At 44.6% G+C, this 14,609-nt stretch overlaps 1 protein-coding gene across 4 annotated transcripts in view; it reads left to right on the top strand.

The window, feature by feature from the left end:
• Positions 1-14,609, top strand: part of MAPKBP1 (mitogen-activated protein kinase binding protein 1) — a 787,404-nt gene that overhangs the window by 722,480 nt on the left and 50,315 nt on the right. For all 4 annotated transcript variants that reach the window (XM_069638801.1, XM_069638804.1, XM_069638802.1 and 1 more), the window contains one exon: positions 13,234-13,319. In XM_069638801.1, the coding sequence (XP_069494902.1) occupies positions 13,234-13,319 (86 nt within the window). The remainder of the gene's footprint in view (positions 1-13,233; positions 13,320-14,609) is intronic.

A 14,609-nucleotide genomic window follows, 5' to 3' on the forward strand; every position in this document is an offset into this window, starting at 1 on the left:
CTAACCAGCTTCACAACTATTGAGGATTGTGAATACTGACCTGTGCCACATTAAGCTAGAACTGTGAATATTACCTTGAGTCACACCGAGCGAGGACCCACAAAATTACTGTGCGTTTCTTCAGACAATGCTAATAACCAACCCTACTAAAACCTCATCCCTCGGCATACACTGCTCAAACTCTAAACACAACCATACCTTTTTAAAACCACAGCAAACCTCACACACTTCACTACACTGCAACAACAAACCACACAGAGCCTTACACAATAGCACACGACGGATACCGACAGGATACCACACCAAAAAGCTCAGCCAACTGTGTTAACCGAACTGAAGCTGCCAACAGCACATCACAGCTCCCTTGCGATTTTCTCAAAACTTTGTCCTACTAACGTACCCAAACTGACCCCCTTTTTCTAGATCCGCCAGGGGGCCGCTCTGGTGGTGATGGTGCGTGGTATAAATGTCCTTTAACATTAACATATTTACAAGAATGTCAGCAGTGGCAGCCTTTCTCTGATATGGGACATCCACATTTATCCCTACTTTGAGGTCTTACAAGTCAGAGCTAACAGCCCTTTTCAAAAGCACAGTAGTAACTGTGTTCTCCTCTCTACATTTTTCTGCCTTGATTTCTTGTACACACAGAAAAGTACTCATTGATGCCTGTGCAGAGTCTGACATGTAATGGCTTCATTTGGGATATTCACCTAACCATAGTTTTTCCTACAGAGGAGATTTCAGGACCTGATGAGTTGTACAATTTTTCTGACATGCTCAAAGATCAAAGCCTAGTAATTGAGTCTCTTGGGGCTCATGGATTCATGTGTTTGATCTGCCTCACGCCAAGCTCACAATGACTAGGTCTGATCTACCTAGCGTCTGTCTGTTCTCAAGCCGCTGAGCCACCATGTGTTGTGGAGCTTATCTTTCCTGGTTCCAGAACTGAGATGGAGTGACCGTTCCAACCCATTTAGAGTAGGGTTTGTAGACCCTCTTCCGTCCTGGACCCTCATTACAGATGTGTTTCTGTTTGTTGGGGTGAAACTCTACTTGCACCTGTATGACCTTTGGAATATAGGGAAGAGGTTCCTCCACATCACTGTGTTGGAGTTCCAGACCATCTTCCATTCCCTGAGGGCCTTCCTTTCTTATCAGGGGTTCCTGCATTCAAGTACTAAACGACAATACATCTGAAATGTTCTCCCTGAACAAGCAAGGTGGCATCAGGCCCCGTGAGCTTGTAACTTTGGCAGTAGAGGTGTAGGAGTGGGCCATTAATCAAGATATTAATGTTCAGGCTTTTCATCTGCAGGTAGAAGACAATTAGTAAGTGTATGCCCTCTGTAGATTGGAGGCTACAGTCCATGAGTGGGAACACGATCCAGAAGTGCTATAGGATTGGTTTGTGAGGTGGGATTCCCCAATGCTGGATGTTTGCTTCCACCCTCAGCACAGGGCCTCTTTTAGGCCTTTTAGATTGAGCATGCACAGGGGATGCCTTGGATGGTCTTGAGATTCCTTGGGAGGAGCGGATATCTGTGTCTCCCAGCCCCCCCTTTCAGAGTGCTCAGAAAATTCCTGGCATTGGTTTCTTGTTCAGTGATCCTGGTGCTGCCCCTGTGGCCAGACAAGTTCTTGTTTTTGGACCTCACATGGCTTGACCACTCATCTGCAGCCAGGCGTTCCCCCCCCCCGAGGCTGGACCTTCTATCTCACAGGGTGGAGGGAGGATCTGGCACCCATCCCCTCAATTGCTTCAGTTCTCATCCTGTTTTCTGAGGAAGATATATTGGGCTACATGGGGTACTGAAAACCTGAGTCATGTCTGCATAACACCCTTCCATGTCAGTGTCCAGTATAAGAGCAAATGGACACGCCTCTGCCACGGGTGCCTTGAAAGGTAGATTAACCCGTTGTTGTAAAGCCTGGATCTCGTACTGTTATTCATTTGATTTGGCTTAATTGATTTCTGTGAAATTGTCATACCTCGCACGGTTGGTAGCATATATGAACGTGGATGTAGGTGCCTTCTTGTCGAACGTGGTGGTGAAGAAGCATTTTGAGGTCCTAAGTGCTGGTTTCCACACGTCAGGAGCCTGCATCTTAGCGAAGATCTGTTTGATGCTCCCTGCTCTGGTGCATAAAACATTCAAGCCAACAGCCATGGTGAATACCATCCTGGTGGCATGGAAGCCTTTCTAGTGGCAGTCACCTCTTCACACAGGGTCAGCGAGTTCCATGCCCTGTCCGTTGCGGATCCTTTTTTCAAGGACAAGGTGGTTATTTCTGCACACATTTTTTATTTTTTTAAAGGAATACCAAATTTTCACATACATTTCTTCTTTGCAAGGGGAAAAAACACTGTACAGTCTGGATGTCCGTCAAGCTTTGACATTTTATTTAGACTGGATTACGAATTCAGGTCCTTGTATAGACTATTTGTTCTCTACAAGAGAAGGTCTTGCGGTCACTTGGCTTTTAATTCCACAATCCCTTTGTGGCCAGTTTCCTCCATCGCGTAAGGCTACAAGTGCCAAAGGTTCTTTCCTCCGAAGGGGCTTCATGCACATGCAGTTTGGCCCAAGGCAGCATCAATGGCCTGCGAGAGGCTCTTTGCTTGGGAATCAATTGATGGTGCTGCAAATTGGGCCTGGCCTTTTTACTGGCGTAACTGACTGGGCTCAGGTTCTCGGCCCGCTGTCGGATTTTGGCAAGCAGTTCTGCAGAATCTGTTTGAATACATTGTTTGGTCCACCACCCCTTCTGTATGTAGGATTTATAATCTACAAGTATCTTGGAAAGAGAAGGAGATGTAAGAATAAGTCCATGTTGGTCACTCTAGTGGCCTCTGGACTCCTGGTCCATAGCCCCCCCCCCATCCCTGGATGGTAATGGACTGGTAGGGGCGATGCTGGGGGCGGTGCCTGAAGAAGCCTAACTGCATGTGCGCATCTAACAAAAATTGACTGATTGCTTTTTCACATGTGCCAACTATTCTTGGTTCCCCACAAGCGGGAACACCAACAAGTATGGCGGAAGGAGAACTATGGACGAGAAAATGTAATTATGTGAACAAGTCTCACCTTGGCTTAGGTTTTTGCTTTGTTTTCCATACTAACCCATGGGGCTTTAATTCTCTATTTAGCTCCCAATTGATATGATGTACCCTACTTGTTTGGACTCAATTTTACCCCATTAAAACAAGGCAGTCTACTTAAGATTTTCCCAGCGTCTCTGCTCACCATCATTACTCTTAATCCTTCTGCCCGTTTCCTGGAAACTTTAATCTTTTAGTGTTAATTGACACAGAATTGAGTTACATTATGGCTCTTCACTGATTAAAGCCTACCGTTTTCTCATGTGAGGACCATTGAAGTCTGACGCCAGTGCAAAGCATGTTTTTTAAATTTTCCTAACTCCAAAGACCTGCGTTCATGCAAAGGCAGTCTTTGTGCAGGCACTGACATCACGCATGACCTTTTAGAATGCTAGTTTTGATGTTCGTGGGTGAGCAAAGTCCTAAGACACAGCATCCTTGTATCTAAATGTTTAATTGTTAGTCCAATTCTTCTCCGATGAGTATTCATTGAGGGACTGATCAGATATGGGAATAGTGTCCCTTGTGGGTCAGGGTATGCCACATATCTTAATGTTCCCCATCATTAATGTGCCTCATCCCACTAACAGGCGATTACTCCACCGACAATACAGTACTCCACATTTATTCCATTATCCAAGAATGGATGGCCAAACAGACACTTTGCCTCAACAACAACAAAACTGAGCTTCTTTTAGGGTCTCAACCCAGACTTAATAAACTCGACAAACTTTATCAGACATTTACCATTGAATGTAATAACATTGCTGTCTCCAAAAGCGTCAAAACTCTTGGTATTTACCTTGACTCCTCCCTCACACTGACAAGACAAATATATCATCCGCCACCACGTTCACATGTAAGCTCATCAATGCCAGTAGACCTTACCTCTCTACCTCCAACTGCACCACCCTAGCCAGAGCAGTAGTACGATCAAAAGTCGACTATTGTAACGCTCTCTACCTGGGCACCAGCCAAAAGAACATCAACCAGCTTCAAGTTATCCAATATAACGCACTAAGAGCAGCCATGAACATACCCAAACACGGGCACATCTCTAATACCAGACGCACCTGTCATTGGCTATCTATATCCCAGAGAATTGATTATAAAACGCTCTCCATCACACACAAATGCTTATCCAACCAATCACCCAGATACCTCTCGGATAACTTCACGCAACATACACCATCTCGCCCAACCAGGTCAGCCCAAACTTGCTGCTTAAATATCCCCAGATTTAAGCTCCAAAAAGCAGGTGGCACAAGTTTCCCAGTGCTTGCCGCCAAACTTTGGAACTCTCTACCTACCGACTTGAGATCAGAACCATCCTTTCACCGCTTCAGACACAGCGCCAAAACTTGTACTTTTGGCCAAAGAAATTTAAACACCGACCTATTACAACTCTATTGTATAAGCTGCACACTCCCTAACCTTGTAAATACGTCATAACCTCTATATTAACCATAACTGCATTATAATGCGAACATCACCAGCAACTGTAGTATGTCTTCACTCTATGTAATGCTTACCTATTCTTACCATGCCTGCAACACTTTCATGACTTGTAACTTGTAACCATGTAACCTTGTCAAGCGCCTGGAACGCCCAGGGCCAGGCAGCGCTATATAAATAATTAACTAAACTAAACCAAGTAACCTTGCATAACTCGCTGTGGGGTTGCCACTGGTTAGTGTACACCAAAAAGTCTGTATAACTTTATTTTACTTGAGATTCCTTTTAGAAGCCTTATGATTTAGCTGTGCTTGCCTTCTAACTGATGCTAAATATCCCTTGTGAAGTGAGTAACCCTAGTTGGAGCTGGTGTGCCCCCTATCTATGGTGAGGGGATAGACGGAGAACTAGCCCTATGTATTTCTTCACCAGAATCTCAGAAATGTGCAGCAAACAGGTGGGTTATCAGACACACTGTAATAAAATCCGGAACTACTCGAACAAGGAGTATGAGCGGGAGTTTTGTCCAATTTAATGCCCCATTCATAATTGTTTTAACCTGTTTAATAAAAACATTTTCATAACACAGCACATTAGGCCAACCTCTTTGACCCTCACCCCACCCCTGCTCTATTTTCTCTTAACATATTAAAAACCAGGATAATTCCTCCAGGATGAATGTTTAGTATTCAGACATTCCGGAACTTAGGTGGTCGACTGGTTTCAGTGGGATATTTATCACTTCTATCCCATTTTCCTCAGGACCCAAACATTCGAAAATTCTTGTGCCACAAGTTCAGTGGTGCTGCACGTGCCCAGCCTGTTCTACCAAGAACCCCTGTCTGAGGCCATGTGACTGGTGATCCCTTCTTGGGGTAGCTTGAGTTGTGCGCCTGACGTTGCCACTATTTGATTTTCCAATAGTGTAGTACACTCCTGTTCTTTAGTTTGTAGGGGGTGGTAGAATGTCTCTATACTGCTAACTTGTTTTGCAGTGTTGTCTTTTTCTCTTTCAAAATACTGAAGACTCACACAGCACACCGTACATCCGATCTGGCTGCTACAGTTAGTGCCAGATCCTTTACTGATTTTTGGGGTAAACTCCTTGTGTACCCTGGGGGCTTTGGGGCAGCGGGGAGGTTACAGATGATGATTGTGACTGGTTTTGTGAATGGTGTCTGGATCTAGTCCTGAATATTCATGTGCGTGGGAATATAAATGAAGCCAGCAACATTTCAATTTTGCTAACCCCACTGATTGGGTGGCAGCTGTTTGAATGGGTGCAAACCTTTCATTAGTACCTAGGTTCCCACTCTGCCCCGATTGCCCATAGTCCTCTCCAGTCTGCTGTAGACCTTCAGTGATGAGTCACTGAATGAGTTGCAGGCATAAAAGTGGGATGCGGGCAAACCGCCTGGAATTTGCAACCTTCAAGACCTGATGGTAAAGCTCCGTCCGGTGACCGTAGAACCAGCTTACTTGCTAGCAGTGCGATCAAGGCTGACTCTCTGTTCTAGTGTACCTAGACCAGCAGTAGTGTTGAAGGCTTTGAACCCTTGGACTTAAAGGATGCCTTGTTAGCTTTCAGGATCGGTGTAAGAAGGACGCATAGAGGTGAGGCTACCAGACCCAGGATGCCTGCTATCTGACGGACTGAGACCTAAAGCTACAAAAGACAACAGAACAAATCCTGAACAGAGAAGTGTTTGCCCACCCGCGTGCGTGTCCTCCAATGATTGTCATTGGAGCAGTGTACCTTCAAAATGTAATGGTGTGTACAGTATTTGTATTCACGCTCAGCTTGCAGCACCATCCTGCTATTCCTTCTGCGTGAGTATCTACCTGCAGCTGCTCCTGACATCACTGGAACCTCTTGGCCTCTGGGACTACACCCCTGCAACCTCTGACCTGCAGATCCCAATGTTTGTGATCAAAAATAGCCCAAGATCTTCAACCATGCAAGTCTTTCTTCCAGAGGAGGCTGAGCAATTCAAAGCTACTCCAAAGGTGTGAGAGCTAAAATTCTATCCCTCCCTGAACCTCTTATCTACCCCACAAATTATGACAGTGCTTTATTTGTAGTTTAACAATTTTGAGCAAGGGGTTTTCGTCTTTTTGTTCGGGGGCTAGGGTGTGTGAGGAAGAATGTTTTTGAAAAAGGAGACTTATATGGGCTGCCGCTAGACGCATCAAGGAGCTCCTGGAGCAACCGCCAGTGACTTCAACCTCTCCTTTGCACTGTGAGGATACACAACTGGACAGTCGCCAGTCCAGACCCTGTAAGAACATAGAAAGCGAGACATCAAAGCATCGCTCCTCCGGGCACAGAACCTTTGTGGTGTTACATCTATGCACCACAAATTGATGCAAACTAAAGTCAAGGTAGCGAAAAGTGACGGGCGAGATAACATGGTTCCGGCCCTCCACTACAAAAAATTACACGGCGCCATTGCACTGAGAAGTATCAGATACTTCAACCTAACAAAAGCTGGGGATTTATCCAGAGGCTTAAACCCAATGCCAAATAATGATTTGACTCCCACACGTTAAAGAAGCTGCGAAAGTACCAGGTAGAACAAGCAGTACACATTGTCTAGTGTTAACTGCAATTGTCCATTCTGTTTTAAGAGTAACAGCGTCCTGAAGAACGGGGTTGACTATGCATTCAACATCAAGATTTATTCACTTTCTGTGCCTTTCCATCCCCAGAAACACAAATCTGTGTAGACGTGCCATGAGAACGTTTTTCATGTTGACCAAAATATCACCTATGGTACTAAAATCATGTTTGTTTGAACATAAATAATTGGATGCTTATTTATCTAAAAAATGAAAGCCGTCACAATTAAATCTGACCCATGTGATGTTCTCTTTTGATTCGCACTTTGAAGCCCCCCCAGAAAAACGCTGATGTTTTTGTCATTATAGTTGGACCATTGAAGTGTTTGGTTTATATATGGTCTTTTTTGATTATCTATATACAAATTAAAATGTGTTTTTTTTATACCAATCTGACTGATCAATACAGCTGAGCGTAATTAAATATTGCTCACAGGATTATCCACCTCTACCAGTGTTTAGGGAAGTTGGGTAGCTAGTGCTTTATTCGTACCATCTCCTGTACAGCCAATCAGAAATGTCATTCTCTGTCCTTTCTAAGGGAACAATGTACTGTCGTTGAGTGGGAAAACGCCTAGTGGTTTCCTTGGGGCATCCATTGAAGCGTATGGACTGCTATGAGCTCTGGTGAACATAGCAGACTGACAGCCCTGCTGTTAACTTGTAACCATATCTTCACCTACAAACTTCATTCAGGTTTACTTACCCAGTCTGTAAATATTTACTTGCCTACAAAGATAGTCTGCTTGCTTTAACGCAAGCTTTTTCTTAAGTATTAATGTGTACCATATATCCTGCCTGCCATGCTCCCCACCAGAGTACTCTGCCTTGCTTGCTCAACCACTGCTACCTAAGGTGTGAGCCAAAGGGAACTCCAGTCCACTTTGCTGTTCACTAAGGCTTAGTGGAGGGTCCTGGGCACTATGTTCAGTTGCCAATTTAACTTTTTGGCATTGTCCTTAAAGGAAAAGCAAGGTTGCTTTCATTTATGGTAGTTTATGCTATGTACTCCAATTTGTTTTGACTTGGTTCTATTACAGAAACTTTCTTTGTTGTGAAATAACCATTGATTATCTTTTGTACGATTTGAGTTATTAGAATTTGTACCTTATGCTTCTGCCATGTTCGTGGTCCCCAGGCACTCTTGCAGATCTTTGTTTGGAGGAGAAGCAAAGGCGAGACTTCACCCCTTTGTGTTGAGGTGGCAGATCAGAAGCACTCTGAGCTCTGCATGCTTGCGAGCTTTGTCGGTGTGACGTGCCAGTGGCACTGAAGGCTGTGTCCAGAGGGACAGCCCTGTGCATATAGTGTGGACTTGTGTTGTCCATGAGCAAAGTAAATTGGATGTAGTTATAGATGCAGGTTGGTGATGTTCAGTTTGGGGAGAGAATCTTTTTTAAAGCAGTGTGCAAGTGGCTGTTTTCCGTAAAGTGGAGTGAAATTGAGTTGGTCAAAAGGTGGTGAGTGTTTATGGAGTTTCCATAGTATTTTAAAATTTGTCTTGCGATGGGTCCGGTTATTTTGAAAGGTGTTAGACTTTAGCGGTTGATGCCTCTGGGCCTACCATGCACTTAATGGCTGTAACTGTAACCCTACAGTCCCTTGTTCGCCTTGCACTACCCAGAGCCACACTGCCCTGGCTGCACTTAGAGAATTGCTGTCCTGTTTCCCCTCCTTCCCCTCTCCTTTGCACTCCTCCCCCATACCCCTGACCCTTCCCCTTCCCTTTGCACTTCTCGTTCTCATTTGCACGATCTGAATGACATAAAGCCTGGTAAGATCGTTTGTCTTGTCCTCCCTCTGTCTTCCCTCTCTTGTCTTGTCACGCCTAGAAACACGTGTGTACAGGCGCGTTATAAAAGACTTATCATATATCATGTGTGGAGCTGTCTTGTGTTGTATTCTGGGAGAAAGAGAAGGCCTTCTCTCTGGGTTTTTGTAGTCTCTAGATGTTTCCAGTTGTCATAGATTCCTGCGTGTCATGCAATATGTTCTAGGCAGCATGCCGGGAGCCAGCATGAGGTTGAGTTGTCTGCACGTGGAAGTCTATTAATGGAAAAGTGTTATTGCCACTGCTTGTTGGTACTATGTTAGACTTGCAGTCCATTAAGCGTTGACAAACCATGTTTTTAAACATTTCCTGAATTTTATTTGGCCCATTAGGGTGCAGGTTTCTCATGGTAGCACCTTCCAGTGTTTGACCACAATAGTGGAAAAGGCAGAGTCTCCTTGAGTTACTCTGCAATAGCTTTTAGTTTCCAATAGAATGTCATTACAAGATCTTAAGTCCTCCCGGTGGTTGGTAGTGAGATTTTGTTTTGGAGGAATTCTGCTCCTTGACCTGCAGGGTGGCCAGTTAAGTGCCAGTTGGTGTTTCCACCTGTTGTCTGCTTTGGTTTGAACCTGTGGATGTTTTTTTTGTGAGGTAGTCTGGTAAGCCTAGGTAAATGCCGTTTGCGTAACAGATTCTTGAAAAAAACAGGGCGAGGACAGCCAGCACTCTGTGTGTGATGGAGATGTATAGGATAATTTGTCAGAGGAGCTGGTAGAAGCACCTCTTGGCCATTGCGTTGACTTGAGGTTGCAGCGCGAGTCAGTTGTCCATTATGACTGGGTTTTTGGCATCTTTAGATGTTTTAGGGCAGTTACCAATTTCCAAAGGCCATGGCAGAGGTATTTCAGGAGCGGCATGCTGTGAGACATAACATTTGTTTTGTCTGGGTTGAGTTTTAGGTGGCTGGCAGTCATCCATTCTTATTTGTGCAAGTAATTTGTTAAGGGTTATGCTGGAGTTTGACTGGTCACTTTGTATATGATATGTGAGCCATCGGCATAGTTGTCACAGGTGACCCCATAAGATTTTGATCTTCATGAAAAGGGTCATTTAGAGCTTTAAATCGGAGAATGTAAATATCTGCCTAATCACCTAGAGATCTGAGATTTTGAGCTGATGAATCCATTCTGTAATTGGCCACAAGGTGGAACTGCTAGTGGTATGGTCCTCACCAGAAGGAGGCTACAGATTAGGAGTAACTGTTAGTTGGGAGGTACCGAAGATCTAAAGGGTTTGGAGCATGTGCATGGTACCTTTGCAAAGTGGTCTTGCTTTCCAAACTTTCTAAGCCCACTCAGGGAAGGCACACACCTCTGTTCAGTGGGCAACAGTCTTTCCAGTATGTATTTTATATAGAATTGTTAAATCTCTATCATACCTGTCTGGCATAGGCCTTTTTGTTGTTTGCTTTCTCTTTCTTGTTAACATGAGTTTTTCTTCCAGGAGATGGCCTCAGACATTTATTGACTGGTCCTGAGACACCTTAAAATCCCCCTGGATCTAGGTGCACTGTTTCCCTGTGCAAACCTTCACACACAGCAGGTTGTCTGGGCTCCACTGGTGTTTCACTGCTGTTCAATTCAGTGGCATACAGCCTGTGGTACCCCAACAATATATCTACGAACCGCTGTGTAAATCCAGTTCAGTATTCCTACCCGGGAGTGGAAAACAGGTGTGGCCATATATGGCAATAGGTGCTGTCTGCTTTAGAGGGTTAGTTGTCAGTACCAGATGACGAGTTATGACTAGTGTCGGGGGGATATATCCCATAATCCACATGTGAAGAAGCCTACCAAGGTTAGTGTGTATCTCCACCAATTAGGATGGCCGCCAGAATGTTTGAATGGGTGAAGCCCTGTGTTTGGGCAACTGCCACCGTACTTCCAAACTCCTGCAAAGGAGGGGGCGTACTGTTATCTCGGCAACACCTGAGGATCATTTGCAGAGTATAAACACCAACCCAAAGATTGTGAGACCTACATGCAAAACTGCCCCATTAGTCTTTACTGGACCACCCATTAACCAGGGAGGGACCTAGAAGCATTGCTCCCTCTCCTTGGCCCACTGACTCGCTGCATTGCAAGCCCTTGAAGCTCATTTCCCTCCAATCCCCTTTGATGGTTCCTGAAGAGCCTTGCACCAAACATTGAGCCTGTGGTAACTGATCAAGCATGCACTTGTGAAAGCCCTAAATAAAGTTACTGCCCAGAAGAAACCAAAAAACATTGTTAGTACTCCAGTGTCTTCTGTCTGAACTGCCTCTGTCAGACACCATCTTCTGATACAAAGGCTGTGCCTCCAACAAACAATGCAGCTGCTCCAGCTAGCCCACCAGGGAATATTTAATTATTAAACTAAGGTATTTACCCACTACACCACCAGGGATATAATTATTATATTCGAAGGCTCCATGGAGGCCTTCCATACAACGTCCCTGGACCCCATTAGGGTCCATGTTGGAAAGGGGCGGGACTTAACAGCCCTCTTAAGCCCTCCTCCCATGGCCTTCCTCTGTCACCACTTCTGCTCCCTCCCACCCCCCCCAAGCCAGGTAAGTGATTGATTGGATACGGTAAGGGGCCAATCCTGGGAGGAGGGGGTATGAAAGGTGATGTGTGGGTTACTTGGGTGAGGACAGGAGGTGGAGGATGTTCGAAAGACCAGAGGAGGCGAGAGTGATAGGAGTGTGGAGGCTATTTCTAGGGAAGGGGTCTGTGGAAGGTTTGTGTGGGAGTGTGAGGAGGGGGAGAGAGAGAGAGAGAGAGAGATAGTTCTCAGTGCAGATGGTGGTAGTTGGGGGCAGGGGGGTAAGGGAGGAATAGTGAGTATGTAGTCATGTTAGTGAGGGTAAAAGATACTATTGGTAGGTAGTAGAGGGCATTAGTGAATAGGAGAAGCAGTAAAGTGTGATAGCGAGGGTGAAGTATGGAGTAGAAATAGGACACAGAATAGTAAGGGTGACGGAGTGGGAGAATAGAAGTAACTATCCGCAAAGAGTGAGACCGAGATTAGAATGGCAGAATAGCAAGAGGAGGGGAGGTGTAGAGTAGGAGGGAGGAAAGAGAAGATGACAGCGCAGGTAGTGACAGTGGTGAATGAGATGTGGTGATTTATTTATGTAGCACTTACACCAAAGCACTGTACATGAAACTTATGTACATACATGAATCATCCCAACCAAAGTTGTATTGATCTCAGAAGGATGGCAGGCTGAGTTAGCCTTACCGGGATTCGAACCCGAGACCTGCAGATCTCACACAGATCGCAGCAGTGATCGCCCAACATGCTGAGCTATCTTACCAGCTAGAAGTAAGAGGAGAAGTCGGATCAAAGGGTTGCGGTGGAATGGGTGGAGTGAGAGATCAGAGCGACAGTAGTACAGCAGGAGAACATCATCTGTAGAGACTAATATAAATGATCAGGTACCAGTGGGCGTGAGAGAAGCAAAAGTGACACCGGCTGAAAGACCCCATGCCTACGAATAGTAAGTAGGGTAGGTCGGGGAAAGCTAGAAGACGACAAGGGAGATGGTTAGACCATGTCTTAGGGATGTCCTATTTGGTCCCAGAAAGAACAAAGACAACAGGTGGCACTGATTGATAGCACTAAGGACGCCTGGATTAGGGAGGAGGGTAATGGCCGCGATAGGTGAGAGCGAGGGACATACTTTACCCCATTTCCCGAAGAACTCTCTCAGCCCTGAGAAACTACCTGAGAACCCTTGGCCCAAGCTAATTGGAAGGTTCCAATAAACACTCTTGGACTTACTACCAGAGTCAGCGTGGTTATTTGTGGCGGGCCATTCCGTCATACTATAAACATTTCTAGAGAAAATATAATGGGTGACCTATTGAGCAGTCTTTGTGTGTCCAAGAGAACAGTCTCTGGTGGGCAAGAATGTAGGAGTACTGAAAGTATTGTATGGTCTGGCACTTTAATATGAACTGCATTACCTTGGGCAATGTATGTAGTTAGGATTCTATTTGAAGCACTTATGCGCTAGTCAGATTGTTTATCAAGATGATAATCTGTTGAGAAACCGTGTACTCTGCGCTTGGCTTTGCTGATTTTGTAATTTGTCTGGTCTTGGTGGCTTTTCTTAAAATCTCTTAAAGGTGTTCCTTTAAGGCAATGCTGCTTCAAAGGACTTCTAAAGCAGTACTTCTTGAATGAGCTCTTGCATATTTGACTGTTTTTTTATTTTATTCCTGTCCTCCTCCAGAGTTGCCAGTGAGCCTTGAACAGTGTGAACTTGTTACGCTTGAGCTACAGAACAGCCTGCGGAGGGCACTGAGTCTGTATCGAGCTGTAAGTACTCTTTTGCACTCATTCGCCTTGTCAGTCCACTTTTCATGGCATGTACTGTTGGTTTCTTATTGATCAGATTTTTGTTGCCTTTTCTGAGCCATTCAACTTATACATCCAAAAATATAAATGGGCAATTGAAAAAAATAATCTCTTATGGTTTGGTTAAAATAACCACTCTACTGTATAGAAGCATCCTTCTTGACTCACAAACTGCTTCTAGACACAGGTCTGTTACATACAGTCATGGAAGTCTCTTTTAACAGGTAATGTATGTGAAAATGCCTTCCATCCCAAGCATCTAGCAAGCGCTGTATTAAGCACCCAATCAACGAGTTGTGGACCACTGGCCTAGTTAAAGCTATTCCGAAAAAACAAAGTTGATGTAGTTGTGCTTGTTTAGACTAAGATGGGTATTAATTGGTCGCTCGTAAAGTCATTCACGTCAGAGGATTGACCTGTACATTTAATGAGTTAAAATGTTTAATTACTCAGAATGGTTACATGAAAACTAAGCACATTGTACATTATTTTAATTTTGTTTATTTTTTCATACTTTTGAAGGGCCCACTAGAGGCCTTACATCTAGGTTCAGCTAGTTAATGGTCTAGTCATGTTTACCTCTTCCTTTCTCTTTTTGAACATCGCCGACTGTGACAAAATAACTACTTCTCTGCAGGAGGACTGAGATGAGTATTGGCTACGGTGCCTATTCCACCCCACACTACTACTGAACCAGCAGGGATCCCAGTCATAAAGGTTCAACGGGTGCAGCCAGACTGGTATACCTCCTTCGCTGTTTGGAGTAGAGAAATCTGAGGGAAGGCTATACTATGGAGGGGTGTGAGCTGGTACAGAAGTAACCAATTACAATAGTATGAGTGTACCAAAATAAAAATGTTCAACCTATAAAAAATAGGATCTTGATTTAAACTAACAAAGAATTCACAAACTAAAAAAAATACTCTCCCAACCCAGTAAAGGAAAACTGCGAGGCTTTAGAATAGAGGCACTTTGGGTTTGTAGATGGAGATGTTCTGGAAAGGATTTTAGCAGCAAAATGTCAAATTTAATTTAGAGAAGTTGGATTAAGTCACTAGGGTCCTTTAAGGTAGACCACTGGGACGGGCCACTTCAAATACCTTTTTAGTTCTTACTTTCAGGGCTCGTCCGCATTGAGCTAGGCTTTTTAGTATCAAACCGGGTATTTGGGCACTTTCCGCACTGGGCCGGTTTTAAGTCGACAAGTGTTTTACAGTGATGCAGTGCTGTCTGGTAGCAGCAAGTCTTGTG

The sequence above is a fragment of the Ambystoma mexicanum genome, chromosome 14 (assembly GCF_040938575.1).
Source record: "Ambystoma mexicanum isolate Mex_15411 chromosome 14, UKY_AmexF1_1, whole genome shotgun sequence".
Taxonomy (NCBI): Eukaryota; Metazoa; Chordata; class Amphibia; order Caudata; family Ambystomatidae; genus Ambystoma; species Ambystoma mexicanum.